General features: G+C 36.2%; 2 protein-coding genes across 2 annotated transcripts in view; one reads left to right on the forward strand and one right to left on the reverse strand.

Moving 5' to 3' along the window:
• Positions 1-280, reverse strand: part of Fgf20 (fibroblast growth factor 20) — a 13731-nt gene extending 13451 nt beyond the window's left edge. Inside the window, exon 1 of the mRNA XM_010621805.2 lies at positions 145-280. Within this exon, the coding sequence (XP_010620107.1) occupies positions 145-246 (102 nt within the window). The 5' untranslated portion in view covers positions 247-280. The remainder of the gene's footprint in view (positions 1-144) is intronic.
• A 4314-nt stretch (positions 281-4594) lies between these two features.
• Positions 4595-19475, forward strand: part of Micu3 (mitochondrial calcium uptake family member 3) — a 116879-nt gene continuing 101998 nt past the window's right edge. Inside the window, exons 1-2 of the mRNA XM_033765585.1 lie at positions 4595-4722; positions 10838-10883. Coding sequence (XP_033621476.1) covers positions 4595-4722; positions 10838-10883 — 174 coding nt within the window. The remainder of the gene's footprint in view (positions 4723-10837; positions 10884-19475) is intronic.

The raw sequence follows: 19475 nt of genomic DNA on the forward strand, positions 1-19475 counted from the left end.
GCCCCCCCAACTTCGGCTAAGGGAGCCATGGAGGGGTCAGAGCGAAAGGCGGAAGATCCGGAAAAGACCTCCAATAAAAGTGCAGGGGGGTCACCAGGTGGGTAGAATTTACAGCAAAAGAAGCGCAAAAAGTTTGCCCCGTTATGGCCGCTCCCCGGCAGGAGGCAGCAGAAAGTGCGAGCCCACCTGCTGGCCCAAGCCCTCCAGGCCGCCTAGGAAGCCCCCAACTTCGGCTAAGGGAGCCATGGAGGGGTCAGAGCGAAAGGCGGAAGATCCGGAAAAGACCTCCAATAAAAGTGCAGGGGGGTCACCAGGTGGGTAGAATTTACAGCAAAAGAAGCGCAAAAAGTTGATGCCCCGTTACTCCTGTGAGGTCGTTGAAGGGACTGTTGCCCTGAGATAGCAGGTACGCTCGCACTGTCTGGGAGCGATCTTCTGTCCTCGGGTAGCTGAGGGCCGGCTGCCGGCTTTGCAGAAACATCTATTGCGGCGGCCACTACTGGGTTGGGGCTGGGGCTGGGGCTCCACCTCCGCACACTGATCAGAGGAGAGTCCTGTGTACAGACACACCGAGTATATAAGCGAGTCCTCTTGACATATGCTAATCAAGTCCTTTCATGCTCGCTGGGGAAGTTGGTTCTGTTTGAAATCTTAAACCAGCCTCCTCTCAACACGGTTTTGCTCTTCGGAAGTGACCCAGAGGGGCTCTTGACGGTTCTCTATCCATGCACTCATAAAAATCATTCCTGCACTTGACCACCGTCCGCCAGAAAATTCGGGGCGGCTCAGCTGAGGTTCCTCTTTGGGGTTATCTTTGGGACAACGGTGATGCTGTTTGGCTGCCGCTGAGCAACCGCCTTTGATGTGAGCTCTTTTGCAGGGAAAGATCTCTGGGAAAGGGAGCCCAGCTTGGCAGGATATAGAAGGGGGGAGGACGAAAATTGGACTCCTTGAGAGCTGCTGGGAGCCTGCAGTGGACAGGTGCAAAAAATGGTAAAAGAGGGAGAAGGGAAAAGGGCGTTACCTGAGGCTTAGACCTGCCCAGACACACATGAAAGGAAAATCAAAGCTTTGACAGTTTAACTCACTAATTTTAAAACACTAATAAAATGTACAAGCATTACCCTTTTCTTTTATCATTTAGATGGGGATTTTCTTTACATAATCAAGGTTACGTTAGGAACGCCCTTCCCCCTTCTAAATTCTCTTTAATGTTTATTTTTACATAGATAGTATATGACATAACCATGATTGCCTTGTTTGTATATATGAAAGTTTTAAGCTGTGTGCTAAAGTCCTGGATTTTAATTAGCATAATAAAATAACATAATATCACAATGAATCAAGGGATTCAGAGTAAGCCCAAAAAGGCTGAAAAGAGATGGTTTACGTTGTTTTATTTTGTCACAAATAGAAAATGAATAACTGGAATGGAGTCATAAATGATGAGTGACCTCTCGCGCTCTTGTCTAATGTAAGAGCATCTCTCTTCTTCACAGGTGTACTTTCTTAATGGGGGGGGTCCACACTTCAGTTATGAAGCCTAAAAGCGACTAAATGGGAACAGTTGTCAAATGATAAATGTTGAGACTTCAAAATGTACTGGTACCATTTAAGACTGCCTATGAAAAATATTTGAAATGGACAAAATCATTGAAATGAGGAATACATGTACATTTAAACACTAAAACTTTGGTTTTGCACCACAAGATAAATTCAAGACCCTCTGTTAAAATTTCTCTGTGGAAGAAAAGTTGAGAAACATTTGGCAGATTTATGCTTCCCTTGAGCAAAGTTTTAGAGAGCCACTCAAGATTAGTTTTTAAGTCTTGTTTCATGGTCTGTTCAACAAAAGCCTAAATCTGGGAGCTCAGCTGGATTTGACTGGCTTATTTTCTCTGAAGGATTTTTTGTTTTGTTTTGTTTTTGTTCTTTTTTGGCTAATTAATTGGCAGGTGCTTTAAAGTAGGTAAAGTTACACCTTTTCATCAGTACAGTGCAAAGCCCTGACCCTAGCGCAATCAAATTGTAAGAGTCCTTAAAGGAAGTGATTTACTGTTGATAGATATGAAATAAAAACACTGGCTAAAAACAATAAACAGATAAGTCACTTTAGAAATGTATATGGCTAAGTCTGTTTTAAATGTACCAGGTAGATGTTATATTGTTTCACCTTTCAAATAACAACAGTCTGTCTTGTGGTAGGACCCCAAATCCACCATAATCAAGATTTCAAAGCACATCTGTGTAAACATTATCACATCAGTGTAAAACATCAACCAATGAGCTTTTACTTTGAACCAAATCTTCTTAATTGCAGTGTTAAATCAAAGAAAGTTAGATCAAAGTTGTGTGAATCTCATAGCAGAATAAGTAAAGTAGCCAGAACATACATTGATCGCTTTTAAAGAGGAGATACTTGAAGGTTTTTAACTTAGATCAAATGTCTTTTAATGAGGTTGGTTTCAAGGTCTAAGTACTATGCAACATACAGTGCTGTTAATTATTCTACAAGGAATATATATTATTGTCACCTGCTCCTAGAGCTGCCAGTTCAATCCATAAAATATTTCCTCGCATGAACACTTAAGTCCTGATGTGTAATCTATGGCTCTAAGACTGTTTAAGTATCTTGTATCACACACACACACACACACACACACACACACACACACACACACACACACATACACACACACACACATTAAAATATGGGAAATTTTTCAGATGTTGTCAGCAAACCCCAAATAATTTAATAATACAGCTGCATTGTCTTTGTACACTTTAGCATTTTAATGCGTGTTCCTTTATTTGATCACAATGACCTTATGAGATAGGAATATTCACTTCATTGAAAAAATATCCTGAATTCTGCCTGACTCCCTTAATACAGAGTCCAACATCTAGGGCAATTTTTGCAACTTCTTTAAATAACTCTCTTTCCTCTTTTGTGAAATATAGACAATGTAACTCTTGCCTAGAGCACTATGGGTAAGGTTGCAATGAGACTTAAGTGTGAAAATTATGTAGGAAATATATTTTAAAACTATAAAGCTTTCTATATATATTACATGCTTGAAAACCAGTTGTTGGGACACTTATTTTATATTGAGTAAATGTAATCTTTTTAAAATGCAAAATAAATTATCTTTCCAAAACAAACTTTTAATGTGTAAATTGTGAATGGTGCTCAATGCCATTTTATAAAGAACCAGAATAGAAACAAAAAGATAAGGATTTCTTTTGTTTGTTTTAGTCATGTGACAGGAAAAGATAACATTATAGTTTTTTTTGCACATGCTGTGATGATATCATGGGAAGTTAAATAATTTTGAAGAGTGTTTTACAAGAGTACATTATTCAACTTTTAAGTATACACTGCAATCTAATCGACTTTGCCTATACAGTACTTCCTAGAGACCACACTTGCTTTGCTGTTATACAAATAGGTCATACAACTTCTACTTCCACAAAATGTAGTTACAGTTTTCCAGACCATATAACCCTACAGCTTTTCAGTCAGCAGATTGCCATGAAGCTTTGCTTTTACGCATGAAAAAATAAATAATGCCTTTTGTTGCTTCTACAAGTGTATGACTTGAAAGAACAGCTGATTTAAAACTTAACACCTCCAGAAAAAAAATGTACATTTGAACAATATTATTCTTTATTTTAATTACAAGACATGGGCAATGACATAATTTTTCATACACAAGAAACTGGTTGAATAAATTATGATACACATAAAGGAGCACTATATAGCTGGGAAAAAGAGTGAGAAAGATCTCTATGAGCTAATATGAAGTTCTTTCAGGATATATTATTATGCAAAAAAGCAAAGCACAGAAGAGTATATATAGTGTGCTATCTTTTCGGTAAGAAAGAAGCAAAATAGGAAACTTCTACATGTATATACTTACTTTTTAAATGTAAACACAGGACGGTAAACCAAAAACTAATAACATTGGTTGGCTGGTGAAAGGAGTAGAAGAAGATGTAGTAGAGATGGAGAAGTGACATTTCTCTGAGAAATTTTTAAATGTTTTGATTTTGGGGGAAATGTTCATGTTTTACACCTTTAAAGCAAAATAAATAAACAAAAGGGGGGGTGGAACAAAAACAGAAACAAATGAGCCAAACTGTATTCAGGTGAACAACATAATCACACAAAAGAGAACAACATTATTGTATTAAAAGTAACTGTCAAATATAGCTCTTTGATTACATAATCAAGGACACAAGTAAATTTTGAACTTCAGTGAAAAGGATTTTCTCAGTGGTCAGAGAGAAATACATTTAAGACTGAGCAAATGATCACATATTCAGAGAATAATAAGAGTGAGGAGTTTTATTATTAGAGAATGGAGTTCCAACATAAAAAGAAGAACGACTAGATGAGCTTGAAGTGAATATAGCGTTGAAATGAATTGCCGTTATCTGATTAGCACATGCCCCCATGTGTATCATGTGTATGTATGTAGATCTTAGCTCTGGCCCCTAACAGGGCCTAGATGCAAATATATGTCAGTGCAATGAGACCACCTAGTACTTAGACCACCTAGTACTTGGTCTCTCAAGCCAATCTCCTACTAAAATGACCCAGGGAAGCTTAGAGAAATTCCTGGCCCCAGCAGTAAGGCATATTTTTGTGCCAGAAGGCAAAGAAGTACATGAAAATGATGAGATCATGATACAGCAACATAAACTAAAATTTAAGAAAGGGTAAATTTGAGCATCAAAATAATGACTGTAAAGGAAATTTATGGAACAAAATGATCTTTGAGTTCAACTGTTTAAATAAACACATAAATGGAAACTTTTTCTTGTGGTAGACTAGCACTGATAAATATTTAAAGAATGATGAAATTATAAAGGACCATTTTGCATCCTTCATAAAAATCATTGCTCATCCAGAAAATGTCATTGATGCATTCTAAAGCAGCAGATGTTTGGTGAAGACAACAATAAAAACAACAAAAAAAGAAAAAGTGTTTGATGAAGAGAGTCCAATTGCACAGATAACACAGTAACTTTATAGAGGATTAATCTAGTGAATACTATTTATTCCACATAACAAAAATAAACAATAAGAATGTGACTAACACTATATGCTTCTTGATACTCTAGGGACAGTGGTATGTTATTTATGTATGGTTCCTGTCAAAAACACATACCTGAATCTATAAAGGCATACATCAGGTAACCCCCTATTAATAAGGCATATTCTATAAAATGACTGACCCATGTATTTCAAAATGTCATAATCAATACAAAAAAAAAAACTATTCCAGATTAAAGACAAGTAAGAAGACATGGAAACTAAATGTAATATCATATGTGATTCTGGTCTGGAGCTTGAGCCAGGGAAAAATTAAACCATAAATATTACTGAAATAACTAGAAAAATCTGAGTATGGACTATGAATTAAATAATAGAATTGTATCTTTGCTAAATTTCCTAATTCAGAAATCAATCTGCAGCTAAATAAGAAAAAAAACAGAAAATACAAAATTAAACTAAGGGTAAAGAAGCATGATGTCTGCAAAGTTGTTCTCAGATTGTTTGGAAAAATATATAAGCCTATATAGAAAGAGAGACAGAACAGATGATAAGAAACAGAGAGAGAACAAAATGTCAGCAAATGAAAAATGTAAGTGAAAAGTATACAGAGTTCTCTACTTTCCTATAATTTTCTTCTTTTATTAAATTAACATGAAAGTTTTAAAAATTAATTTTATTGCTACATTTAAAGTATACAATATAATGACAGTCATTGGTGGAAATTTCTACCTTTACATAACCTCTCTTGGTTCTTACTTTTCCCCATCCCCTACCCTCCCTTTAACCCCTCCCTCCCTCCCTATCTACAAAGACTTTGTTTCCATTATTTTTCATTTTCTTTATTCTTTTTTTTGTTTGGTTTGGTTTTGGTTTTGGTACCTGGGATTGAACTCAGGTCCTTGCGCTTGTGAGGCAGGTGGTAGAACCACTGAGCCAAATCCCCGGCCCTATTTTTCATTTTCTTATGTTAATTCTATTCCCTTCTCTCCTTACCCCCCTCCTATTCCCTTTCCCCTTTGTTCCTTTTCTTCCTATTTTACATTATCTAAAAGTTTTAATATAAAAATTTTAAACCACAATTTAAATACTAAAAGCACTTCAATATGGGAGAAATGCTTAAATTCGACAGCTGTCATGTAAGATAATTGAGGAAAATCAGAGTTCCTGAATTGAAACTGTTAGCTTAGAAGAATCTAAGTTACATAATTAAATACCTCAACAGGAATAGGTTTGATACCTTTGTGGCAGTATTTAATGTATGCAAAAAACAAATATATAATCTGTGGAGTCATATTCAAGCAGAATGAAAACTTGGCACAATAGAGCATGTTAGTTATCGCTGCTTCTTTTAAGAGTATCACCTATGGTAATGCAACTCCACACCCATTTTACCCAACACCAAAACCAGCAAGAGTAATGAACAACAGATAATTGATTTTTACTTTTTTCTCTTTTTTTTAAACCTTGCTAGGTATAAGCAGGATGTTGACATTCAATAGTTATGAGCCATTGGAAAAATTACTTTACTGCCCCTGAATTTAGATTATTTTCCTTTACAGAATTGGAATAAAATATGGACTCTCCTATTTAACAGAGCATCGTAGGAATCACAATAATGTATATGAAAATCCATTTTGCTACAACATCTAAATGAGAATTGAATGAAGATAATCATCATCAACTTTCCGCAATGTTAGACTACTTAATTAGCCAAGTTCTGCTGTAGGTTATGTTCAGGGAATTAAAAATGGTCTGTGGAATATGTAGCATCAAAACTAACAATTTCTTTATTTGTAATAGTTTTTGTTTTTGTGTGCTGGGAATTGAACGCGTACATGGTAGACACACATTTACCACTTAGCTACAGCCTCAAATCAGGCAGGGACTCACTAAGTTGCTCAGGCTGCTCTCAGACTTGTGATTATCCTGTCTCAGCCTCCTGAGTAGCCACGATTACAGTTTTGTGCCACATGCCTATGTGCCCATCAAGAAACATTTTTTATGCTTCCTGTAGAAAAAGGTTTGGAACTCCTAGGTTCAAATGATCCTCCCACCTCAACTTCCTGAGTAACTGGGGCTAGTTAGTAAGAGTGTTTTGAGGTAAGTGTGAGAGAATTAACAAGTACTCTTTGAAGTACTCTATTTTGCAGCATCTGGATGCTATGATTTGGATCTGAAAAGTTCCCCAAATGCCACGTGCTTAGGGCTTGAGGGATAGCTGATAAGTTTGTGGGAAATGATTGAATCATGAGGTTTCTATCTTCATCAGTGGATTTATCCAGTTATATATCCATAACTTGATGGCATTACTGAGAGCTTATGGAAACCTAGAAGGTGGGGGCTTAGTTAAAGGGAGTGTTCATGGTGTATGCTCTTGGAGACTGTAACTTGTTTCTGGCCTCTTTTTCTCTGATTCTCTGTTTCCTCTCCAACATGAGGTGAGCAACTTTTTTCTGCCATGCTCTTATATCATGATTTTTCTTCCTTGCCATGGGCCTAAAAGCAATGGATCCAGCTAACCATGAACTGAAACTACAGAAACCATGAGCCAAAATAAATCCTTCCTCTTTTAAATTGTTTTTCTCAGCTACTTTGTCATGCCAATGAGAAACTCAAAATACATATCATTCATTAATGTTTCACATGATCTTCTGTTATTAACATTGAAATATATAATATATGATTTCCATTTCACTGAAGAAAATTTCCAGACTGCCTTCACCAAACATCTTCATTTAACAGGTGTTTTTCACATTAATCTCACCTAGCTAATAAAAAACAAAATTAAAATGTCCCCCATCTAAATCACATGCTGTTCCATTAAATCATGCTGCAAATACCTAAAAAGTAAGAAATAGTTGCTTCATTAAATCAACTCAAATACACATAATTAAAACTGTGCTTCAAACTGGCGCCATTGCTCATCTACATTGCTTTATATGGTTGCTCCCAGAATCTGAAATTGAAAAGAGGATTAAGAAAAATAATTTTATCTGATTTTTTTCATTCTTTCATTACTTTATCATGAATATATCTACAGAATATATCTCAGCTCCCTTATTTTTACATCTTCCATTTTCAAACTAAAGAAATTGTATTTTTAATTAAATATGTTTAATGCTTTTGAAGAATGATGCCACACAAAAGGTGTTAGTATAATAATTTTTAAATTAAATCATCAGTGTTCAAATAAATTAGATTTTTCAAGGATATGGAATTACCATCAAAATTCTGATTTCTTTTTTGGTACCAGGAATCAAACTGACTGAGATTCTTGTGCTTGAGAGGCAAGTGGCGGAACCACTGAGCTAAATCCCCGGCCCCTGATTTCTTTTTCTAAATGATACTCTTCCAAATAAATAATTTATTCATAAAGTTTAGGCATTCAGTAGAGTTTAACAATTACTAAATTTGCTGTCTTTCTTTACAATTAGCTAGAAATTAAAACTATCAAATTGAGATTTAAATGTTTAATCTATGATAACATGAACAATATGGATGAATTATATTTCCTTTAAAAGTCAAAAATTATAAATAGTGACTTTTTAAACCACCTTGAAATTTCAAATATTGCAAGCAAAATAAAGTGAGGAATTAACCAAGGCCTTATTTACCCACTTCTTTCCTTGAATCAGAGCCCTAGGGAAACTAGTCCTGTTTATACATAACTGGAGATTAGTCCCAGGCTAAAACTGCTGAAGTACAGCCTTCATCTCTACAAGGAGGACAAGCAGGAGTAGAGAGAGAGCTAGAAGGGCTTTTCTTAAATTTTGGCACACAACTAGAAACACATAAATAACCTTCTATAGCAGCGACTCTAGAGTGAGAAGCATCAGCAGAAGGAAACTGACTAATGCATCCATTGACAAGACGTGAATGGGGTTAGCACCAGCTCAATAAGTAACAAGTTGACAGGCATCTCTTACTTGCCCTGAAGGAAAGTCAGAGAAGCTAAGAGAAAACCAACTTACATAACCAAATGATAAGTTTATGATAATATGGCTATTGACAATTGTCATATTTAGAGTCTGGTCTAACATTATCCGAAGGGAAATACATTCATTAGCACCACCTTCATACTAGAATATAAGCTCCATGCAGGCAGAGATCTTTGTCTGTTTTGTTCATTAATATATATCAAGAACCTACAACGGTGCCTGACATATTTGTTGATTGACTCATATGTACCTTAAAACTTTTCTAAAAAAATCTCAAGTATTTGCTTTGATTTCTGGAATTTACCATTCTATGTCTCCCAACTAGAATAGTTCTAAGTTGTTGAAGATACTTAAAGATATAACATTTTATTCGACTATTAAAAAACAGATATTTTAAAGAAAAGCATCTTTCTTCTTTACAAAATACTTATCACTGGGCATAAAGCCATGCACTGAAAGGGCATCTGTCCATGGGAGAGTAGTTGCTGACCTCTTTTGGGGTCAGCCACTAGAGGACGGTGTGGTCACATATGTTGTCAGCCCCTTTAAAATGCCAAGAGGGACTTTGGAAGACAGGAACGAATGGTACCATGTTTCACATCCCAGCTTCTAGTTACTACTGGCAAATCCCTCCTGCAATCCTCATTTCCAAAAATGGAAAGAAAAAAAAACTATAATGAGTAGGTTATTAGCAAAGATTTTTTTTATGTCACAGAAAAATTGTGAAAATGTCCATAATCTTGATCAGGAATCAAATGCAATTGAGCAAATACAATGCAGCTGTCAGGATACCATAAAAGTGCTGATGCTGAAAATATTTGACTCATGCTATTACTAACAACAAGGCTATAAGTTGCTAGCTGGCGATGAAATTGTGAAATGAATTCAAAGGCAGGAGCTGAGTCAGGTAAATAAAATGGTAAGCTATGAGATTTGAAATAGTTTGCTGTCATATAAAAGAAATAAAAACAAGCTCTTTGAGAACTGCATAATGCACAAAACTGTGTTTACTAGAGGCCACAACAAAATGACACAGTCACAGTAGCAATCCCTGTGGATTTTAAAAATGAGATGAAATATTCTGACAGCAGACTTTTGTGACTGACTTCATCATATTCAGACCCATTATTATTTCTTCAAAGCTATAAATATAATTTATAAGTATTTCTAATGAGCTATTACAACAGAAATTTATTTTGCAAAGCAATCTTATTTTCAACTAGTATATTATGGACTTTGATTTCTGATGTCTGAACAATAATTCATTTCTTTATGCCCCCCAAAACCACCTGCTCCTATTGTTTGCAGAGATTTTCAGTAATTTTATAAAAACAAGTGTTTTTCATCCATTCAAAAAACACCTAAATTCTTTCTATATAATAGGTAACATCTATGCTTGAAAAGGCAATTTATGATTTCTATGTTCTTGAAGCTTACAGTCTGGGTGGCAGGTAAAAACAATGAAGAAACATATTTACGTGATGGTGATGGTGCCCTTATAGGGGAATTGAAGATGCTGGAGGTAGGTGGTAGCAGGGTGTGCTCAACCAGCCTGGGAAAAGGAAATGTATTTCCGAGGAAGCTACATGGAAGTGAAGTCCTATAGGGAGTGGCCAGAGAAAGAAAGAAAGCAGACAGATGTCAAATGAGGACATTTCTCTTGAAAAGGCATGATCCACTCAGTTCTATCTTCTCTAAATGTCGCAAGCCGCGACGTCAGGATCCTGCCAGCAGGTCCTAAACCTGAAAGGATGAGGACAGAGAGATGGGAGGCACTTTTCTTCTCATGGTACTTGCTGCTGCTTTATTACCGAACCTCTCCTTTTATACTCTCCAGCTGCGCGTCTGCAAGAGAGTACCGCCCACACATCCGGAAGGAAACCGTAAGTGCAATAACAACTATTATGGGTTACATTTGCTAGGCAACAGGTCAGACCACCAGTTGAACTAGCCTGTTGTTATGGGCGATGGCACGTCCACACTGCTTGGGTGAATCACAGGTCAGTATGGCTGTGCTCATGTCGTGTTCCTTTACAATGCTCTCCATATCTAAAACATGGGCCTAAACTAGATTATTACTATGCTAACATTCAATCTATCAATTTCTGGTTCTTCTATCCAAATTTCAAGATAAAATGTAAAGGCTAGGATTCCATAACTAGACTTGTAGACTATTTTATACACTTATCTCTTCATATTACTTAAATTCCTTTTCCCTTAAAGACAAGGCTTTAAAGAAGATAAGGGATTGTAATTATGGACTCATACACTAATATATCAAAACAAATATGAAGATAAAATATGTGTATGTATACATGAGCTTCCAACTTCCAAAGTTCTCCTAACACAATATTTCTGTAGACATAGCTGAAAGTTCCTGTTTGTTATTATATAAAGGCTTATATAACATACTTGTTCATCCAAAGATGATCCATTTATACCATTGTAAACTTTCAAACTGTAATATTTTTTGGTCATAGCCAAGAATTCAATGATTAATTCCAGATATCATAGGTGTAGGTCTCCATGACATAGATTTTGATCAAAACAAATGCCCTAAAACAAACACTGCACACAAAATCTTAATCAAATATGGTTTCCTTGTATAACTCTAAAAGGATAGAGGAACAGAACTCCTTATTCTGGAATAATTTCTTCAAGTAAACCCATACACCTGCAAGACTATTTTGAGTAGCTCATTTAGTGGTTTTCTGTAAAGTCTTATCGTTAAGTGAAAGTTCACTTCATTTCCCTTGATGTGGTAATCTGAGGTTTGCAGGTTCCTGAACAAAAAGTTTGAGACCATTCTGGAAAAAATTCCATCATTTTTTAAGTGGAAGAGGTTTGATGTGCTTCGGTTGTCAGGGGATTTACCAACAACTATGTTTTCTAACTTTGTCTTTACATCAATCTCTGATGTTTGAGGCAAACTAATTCATTTTGTTGAAAAACCTATTGCATACTGATGTAAATCACTCAACTATTACTTTGGTTTAGAAATGAATGCCTTCATATGGATAATGCATATGCTTTAACAATAATAAATTTAAGTGTTTGTTAGACATATTATATCAATGAAGTAAAAATTTGAAATATGTTGATCAAACCTAAAACAGTATTGATATAAGTCAACCCCTAATTACCTAGCAATATCAAGTAAATGCATAGTCTTTTAATTGCATCCTTGTGGATTCAGCTCAAGTAATCCACCAGGTCTGGGTGGTCAGTTGTATTCATCTAGTGTCTATAGACCAGAGATGATTCTTTAACTCCAAGTCTTTGGAACAACAAATATAATCAATTAGAAGCAACAAAGTAATTCCTTAATGTATAGTTTATTGAAACCAACTAACAATCCTGGAAAGCTAAAAAGAATTGTTACTCTTCCTTTTAATAAAGGATAGTTTTGTTTTGCCATTTGCATCTAAACGCAAGTCCTTAAACCTGATCTTTTTTTGCTTCCTCATGTATCTTATTCATCCTACTTCCTGCTTATTTCAGTTGTAATGTTCAGAAAAATTGCAAGCCAGTTGTTGAACAGGGACATCGTTAAAATTCAATTATATAAACTTATTATTAGTAAATTAAAAATTAACAAAATTTACAGATATTAGGTAAATGTAAAAGGTAATAAGTACTAAAACTTATCATTCCAATTATTTTGATATCTGCTATTATATCTATCTTTCATATGTACACAGTGGAAATTACCGTATAAAAACATGTTTCCATTCATTTCTTCCCAGCTTTGCAATTAGTTATGTCATGTTTGTAGCTTGAAATCAGCATAGTAGCAGTATTTACACTATAGAAATCTGCAAATGCTACAAATCAGAGCTCACTCCCTCTTCTACCCCAGAACTAGTCATTAAAGCTTTATTAACCCAATACTGGTCTCTGCCCACAGGGCCTTCTAAGGAAAGTTTTCTTTCTGCTTCCCAGAAACTGCATCTCCATATAACTCTGCATCTTTCCCTTCAGAGATAGCTGACTGGCCTGGAAATGGAAAACTAATAAAGGTAGAAATATTCACACTTATCAAGCTAATGCTTCTCTTTAGAAATTGAATGGAGACAAGAGACTGATGCATGAAAGCCAAGTCATGCTAACAGCAGTGGTTTAGAATAAATGTCCTTGAACTCTTACTATGTAGGTCCCTAAAGCTGACTTAGCCTTAACCATATTTTCCAAGATCCTGTAGTACCACTTTTCTCTGGATTCCATATGACTTTATCCTTAAAATATGTCTTTTATTTGAGCAAATATGTTTACTACTCTATTCCTTGAAAAAGACAAACTGATGATTCCAACATAGAAACTATCAAATGTAGGCAAAATATGTAGTCTCACATCCTGGTTGCATAGTCTATTGAAAATTCCTTAATCTGACAGCTTCTCAGTTTTATATTTTACTTGTTTTTAAGCTCCAAGATTACACAAAGTACTTAAAGCTCTACTAGAGAGTTGAAAAAAAAAAGTTCTTTAAAAGGACAGGAGCTACATACCTCAGTTTTTCAATGAGGGACACATTGCTGTTATCTACTTTGTATCTTGGGTCTTTGACATTTCTTTTCACAATTTCTACTAAGTACTCCCTACCTTGTCTCTTCAAAAAATACTTAACAGCTCCTTTGTCAAAGATGAGGTAGCTGAGTACATCTGCATTTGTTTTTATGTCTTCCAGTCTGTTCCACTGATCCTCAGGCCTATTTCTTTGCCAGTACCATGCTGTTTTTATCACAGTGGCTTTGTAGTATAGTTTCAAATTGGGAATTGTTACACCTGGTGCCATGTGTCTGTTGCCTAAAATGGCTTTTGCTATTCTAGGTCTCTTTTGGTTCCAAATGAATTTTTGGATTTTTTTTTTCTAGTTCTGTGAAATATAGTGTTGGAATTTCAATTGGTATTGCATTGAATGTATATAGCAGTTTTGGTAGTATGGCCATTTTCACTATGTTGATTCTTCCTACCCAGGAGCAGGGGTTATCTTTCCATTTTTTTATATCCTCTTCAATTTCTTTTTTCAGAGTGATGTAGTTTTTAGTGTAGACATCTTTTGTTTCTTTTGTTAGATTGATTCCTAGATACTTCATTTTTTTGGATACTATTGTAAAAGGAATTTTTTCCCTTATTTCTCTCTACGTGTGACCATCCTCAGTGGAGGAAAGATAGCCTCTTTAATAAATGGTGTTGGAAAAACTGGATGTCAACCTGCCACAGATTAACATTAGACCCTTATCTTTCGCCATGCACTAAATTAAAATCCAAATGGATTAAAGATCTAAATATTAAAACAGAAACATTAAACTTGCTGGAAGGTAAGTTAGGCAGAACTCTGGAAGACATTGGTATAGGAAAAGACTTTATGAACAAATCCTCAGTAGCACGGGAACTAGCAGAAAGAATCAACAACTGGGATCTCATCTTACTAAAAAGCTTCTGTACTTCAAAAGAAACCATTAGCAGAACTAAGAGACAATCTACAATGTGGGAAAAAATTTTTACCAGCTGTACCTCAGACAAAGGACTATTATCAAGGATATATAAAGAACTCAAAACAATCAGTCCCCCCAAATATAAAGACCCGATCCAAAAATGGGCATCCGAAATGAACAGACATTTCTCATACAAAGAAGTGAAAGCAGCAAGAAAATATATGAAAAAATGTTCCACATCACTGGTCATTCGAGAGATGCAGATGAAAACAACACTGAGATTCCACCTCACCCCACAAAGAATGGCTGCTATCAAGAAATCACACAATAACAAATGTTGGCGGGGTTGTGGGGAGAAAGGAACCCTCCTCCATTGTTGGTGGGAGTGCAGACTAGTGCAACCACTATGGAAATCAATATGGAGATACCTCAAAGAGCTTGGACTGGAGGTTCCATTTGACCCAGCCATCCCTCTGCTGGGTATCTTTCCAAGAGAACTAAAAGAATCATATCACAGAGAAGTATGTGCACCCATGTTTATAGCGGCACAGTTTGTAATAGCTAAATCTTGGAAACAGCCTATTTGCCCATCCGTTGGAAACTGGATAAAGAAGTTATGGTTTTTCTATAAAATGGAATATTACTCAGCCATAGAGAATGAGAAAATAGATTCATTCATAGGAAAATGGATACATACTGAAAATATACTCTTAAGTGAAATAAATAAGTCACACGTGTAAATATCGAATAGTTTCCCTGGTGTGAATAACTGCAACAATGCATAAGATCCTAATAAGATTACTGACATTTAGAAATGGGAAGAAAGGAGCTAAAGGTGTAGGGAAGGTGGGATGGGTAGGGGAAGAGCAAAAAGGGAAAAGAAAAAAATGTGAGAGAATGAAAAGATGAAAATAAAGTGTTTGCAGATGGGGAGGGGAGGAGGGGGTGAAGGGAGGGCAGAGGTAAGGGGAAAAAATGAGAATCAAGACTTGTCATGTAGAGGTACAAGATCCCAACAATGAATGTAACTGTACTGTATCCCTAAAATGTACCAATAAACTCAATTAAAGCTGAAAAAAAATACTTAACAGGTTAAAAAATTTCCAGACTAATCTATCTCAAAATCCTTTTCAGTATTCTATAACTTTACAATGCAAACACAAAATATTCTTATGCATATTACAGAAATAAACACTTTTCTGTTCTTTTTCAGAGCTCACCACCTCTTCTACCCCAGAACTTTAATCACTAATCACTGTATTTACAGCATGTCTTATTTGAGTTTCAAAGAAAACACAGTAGAACTATATATAGTTCATCATGGACTCGATCTGGTGGATTGCTTATAGCAGATGTTCTCATCCACTTTTTCCTGTGAATTTGGGCCTAGCCTGAAATCTTTGCTTAGCCTGATGTTCTGGGTAACCAACAGCAATCAACTGGAGTTGGCAAGAGATGAAATTGGTCTGCCATCCCACTAAGCTTCTCCATGTATGGACACTGACTTATGCTATTTTTGATGTCTCTAATGGTTCCCTCTTTATGCTGAGATTTCCATCTGTTCTGAAGGTTGCCCTTCTGTTTGGTTATCTGCCCTTAAAGCAATTTCCCATCTAACACCTGACAGTCTGGGGTTAGAGCCAGAGACAAGACTACGTACTGGTTGCACTGGCCCTTACTACCAGATACCTACTGGGCTCATCCATATGGACATGGCACAGGAGAAAGTGCTGCAAGTCAAGGAAGATGAAGCACTAGGTTATTTGTTTAAAGTACTAAGTTCCTCTTGGTCTCTCCTTAGTAAATTAGAAAAATACTTAACAAGCATCCGTTTAGAGGTTTCAGGTACTGAAAGACATTTATTAAGACACTCTGGTTAAAACTCTTAGGCTATATCTTAAGCTTTTAGTTTCCAGTTATTCAATTAACCTTATTGCTCTTAGCTCATTTCAAGCTCTATACATTCATTCTAAATTGTATAGTTCATAATTGCACAAAGTCCTCCAATAAAAAGCATACCAATATAAGAATACTAGGAATAAATATATTTTTATTTTATATAAATGTCTGTTGAAGTATTCAGGCACCCTTTGATAAGCACAGAAGTTTAATCACTATCAGACATGAAAACAGGATACGCCACTTGAGAAAGCGTTCATGTATTTTCAGCCAGGAAGCTTTGCTAATAGCAACTCTGAGCTGCTAGTCTTTGTTTCCCAAAAATGTAAGAAGTCCCTACAAATAAATGGTAGACAAAGACAGAGGAGTTTGGAGGACCTAAACAACAGGAATTGAACAGTGAAGCACCATCAGCAAAGGCTCTGGAAGTTATATAAAACACAATGGATAGATGTAACAGTTAATGTAAGAGCATTGTTAGTCTTGAAGTTACATAGTTAAAGGCAGCCAAGTGACAGCTTGGTTATTATCACCAGTTGGGATTTGTAAGAACACAAAGGAAGGTACAACCAGTCAGGTCAGTGACCTTTGACAGTGGGTATGGTAACTTCCTCAAAGAATCAAAGATTGATAGGTGATAATTCATGTTTAAAACTAGTAAATTACTAAAAAGATAAATGCATTCATTCATGTTCCATAACAATACAGAAGAGGGCACATTCAAGTCACTGAAATGGTCAAGAATCAATATTTTATTGGTTAATTTCTTAATCTGCAAAGTATTATGATGTGAGTTTTATATGGTAACAATGTGAAGCCTACATCATGCCAAACATCAAGCACCTGTTAGCTGAAGCGACTCAAACATTTTAATACACAAGATATTTAGAATACAGTTCCTTGGTTGTCAAAAACAACAATTAATGGTGCCAAATATTGTGCCAAGTCATCTCAGCAAAATGGGAATACTGAGAGTAACTACAACTAAGCTTTAAGGCTCTGGTCCAACAAGGTTCTGCCAAATAATATTTGAGGATAGTTTAAGTCCTAAGTCAAAAATCGCAATCTTGATCCTGAATGAACCCTTCCTCATGACATTATCTCTAATCTTTCCCTGTCAAACCTTTGTTTCTCTTTGGCCCCTCATTTTATTTAACTGCATTTCCACATGTGCTGCTTCATCTATCAACTCCTTTAGTGTCTGATTTGCCTTATCTTGGCCTCCATTCCCTTTTCCTTCTGACTCCACAAGAATAATAATTTTCCTTCATTCTAGGCTTTCTCTTTTTTTTGGCACCGGGGATCGAACTCCCTGTGCTTGCTAGGCAGGCACCGCAACCACTGAGCCAAATCCCTGGCCCTTCATTCTAATTAATATTATTGAAGTCCTCTTATGTGCCAGGACCTGGGCTTAGCTATATAAATGCTCTCACTTCATGTTTCTTAGTTACAATTTAATTTTGGGCAAGGAAAAGGGCATGGTGCAAATCTTCCATGGGAGAGGAACCTGGTAAAAGTAGAAGAGATTCTGCCAGGCGTGGTGGCACACTCCTGTAATCCCAGCACTTGGGAGGCTGAGGCAGGAGGATAACTGTGAGTTCAAGACCAGCCTGAGCTACATAGTGAGTTCCAGGTCAGTCTCAACTACATAGTGAGACCCTGTCTCAAAAAACAAAAAAAAAAAAGTAGAAGAGATTCTCAGTGCCTTGAGTATAAAAACCCAAGTATAACAAACCATCCAAAATATTACAAACACAAAAATAAAGAGGACACGGTAGGTGTATCAATTTTTAAATTTATACCAAGACTGTTTCCATAGCCATAGGAAAAATGCTTTTGGAAAACTAAAATTTTCAGAATTCATAGACAGTAGGAAAAATGCTTTTGGAAAATACAAATTTTCAGAATTCACAGACAGTAGGAGTTTTGTTGATAAAGCAAGGAAGGACCTACTATGGATTTTTCCTTTATGGTATTGATTACATAAAAACAACAAATTTAAGTGAAAAAACAGAGATGACATCCTAAAATGGATATTGTCTCTATGTCATAGAAGATGTAGCTTTTCACCGTTAGTAGCTTTAAGGAAATTTGTCACTGATCTATTTTTAATGCACTGTAATATACCTCATAGTTGACTTACAGTCAAAAAGTTAGTGAGGAATAGGAACAGCAGGATTTCGATCAGAAAATTTCATTTTGGTTGCCTCTGAAAGCATTTAAGGTTTCCTAAGAATTGACAGAATGAATCGATCATATTCCTGTCACCGCAGCCCAACTGTAACTACCTGGACAGTATTTAGTTACTTACACCCTTAATCTTAAAATATTTTACAAGGCATGGTACCATTCTATAGTATTAACATCAAAGCCAGCATAACTCAGTAACCAAAAGGGGTTAGCAGTGGGAAACTGGTATGTCATGCTTTCTCATGAAGCTGCTACTGACAATGTAGCTAAAGAAAAGTATAACAAACACAAAAATTAAGAGGACACAATATGCTTATCAGTCCTTTTTATATTTATACCAATACCTTCCCCCTAAAATGAGAGTATGTTTCAAGATTTTGTCTTTATTCTGAATGTTTAAACTCTTGCGTATCATAAGCTAAAGATAGTTTTGTTTTGCTACGTTGTTTAAACACAGGTATGAAGAAATCCCAGTCCTCGGAGATGGAGACAGGAAGATCATCCCATGTACGAGCTCAGCCTGGACAATTTATAGATTTAGTGAGATTCTGACTCAAGATAAAAAAAAATTTAAAAGGCTAGGGATGCAGCTCAATGTGAAGGCTCTCGGTTCACTTCCCCAGTACCACCACAAACACACACCATTTTTAAAGGTAACCAAAAAACAGCATTATTTGCTTTCCTTTATCAAAAGTTCCAAGGCCACTGTGGTCCAGTCAGAACACTTTGTGACTTAAACATTGGAATACTTAGAACCTGAACCAAAGATTTGTACTTCATTTTTGTTGCACTTCTAAACGTACGACTATAAATTATTCATGACCTTATGCCAAGCAAGAGACCTTTAGGCGACATGCCTTGGGGAGGGCGCTGCCGAAACTTGGGGGACGCCCCCACCCGCCAGGCTGCGCTGAGGCCGCGCTAGGGCAGCCGGACGCCCGCACCGAGGCC

The sequence above is a fragment of the Fukomys damarensis genome, unplaced genomic scaffold, assembly GCF_012274545.1.
Source record: "Fukomys damarensis isolate Sample0158 unplaced genomic scaffold, DMR_v1.0_HiC HiC_scaffold_18, whole genome shotgun sequence".
Taxonomy (NCBI): domain Eukaryota; kingdom Metazoa; phylum Chordata; class Mammalia; order Rodentia; family Bathyergidae; genus Fukomys; species Fukomys damarensis.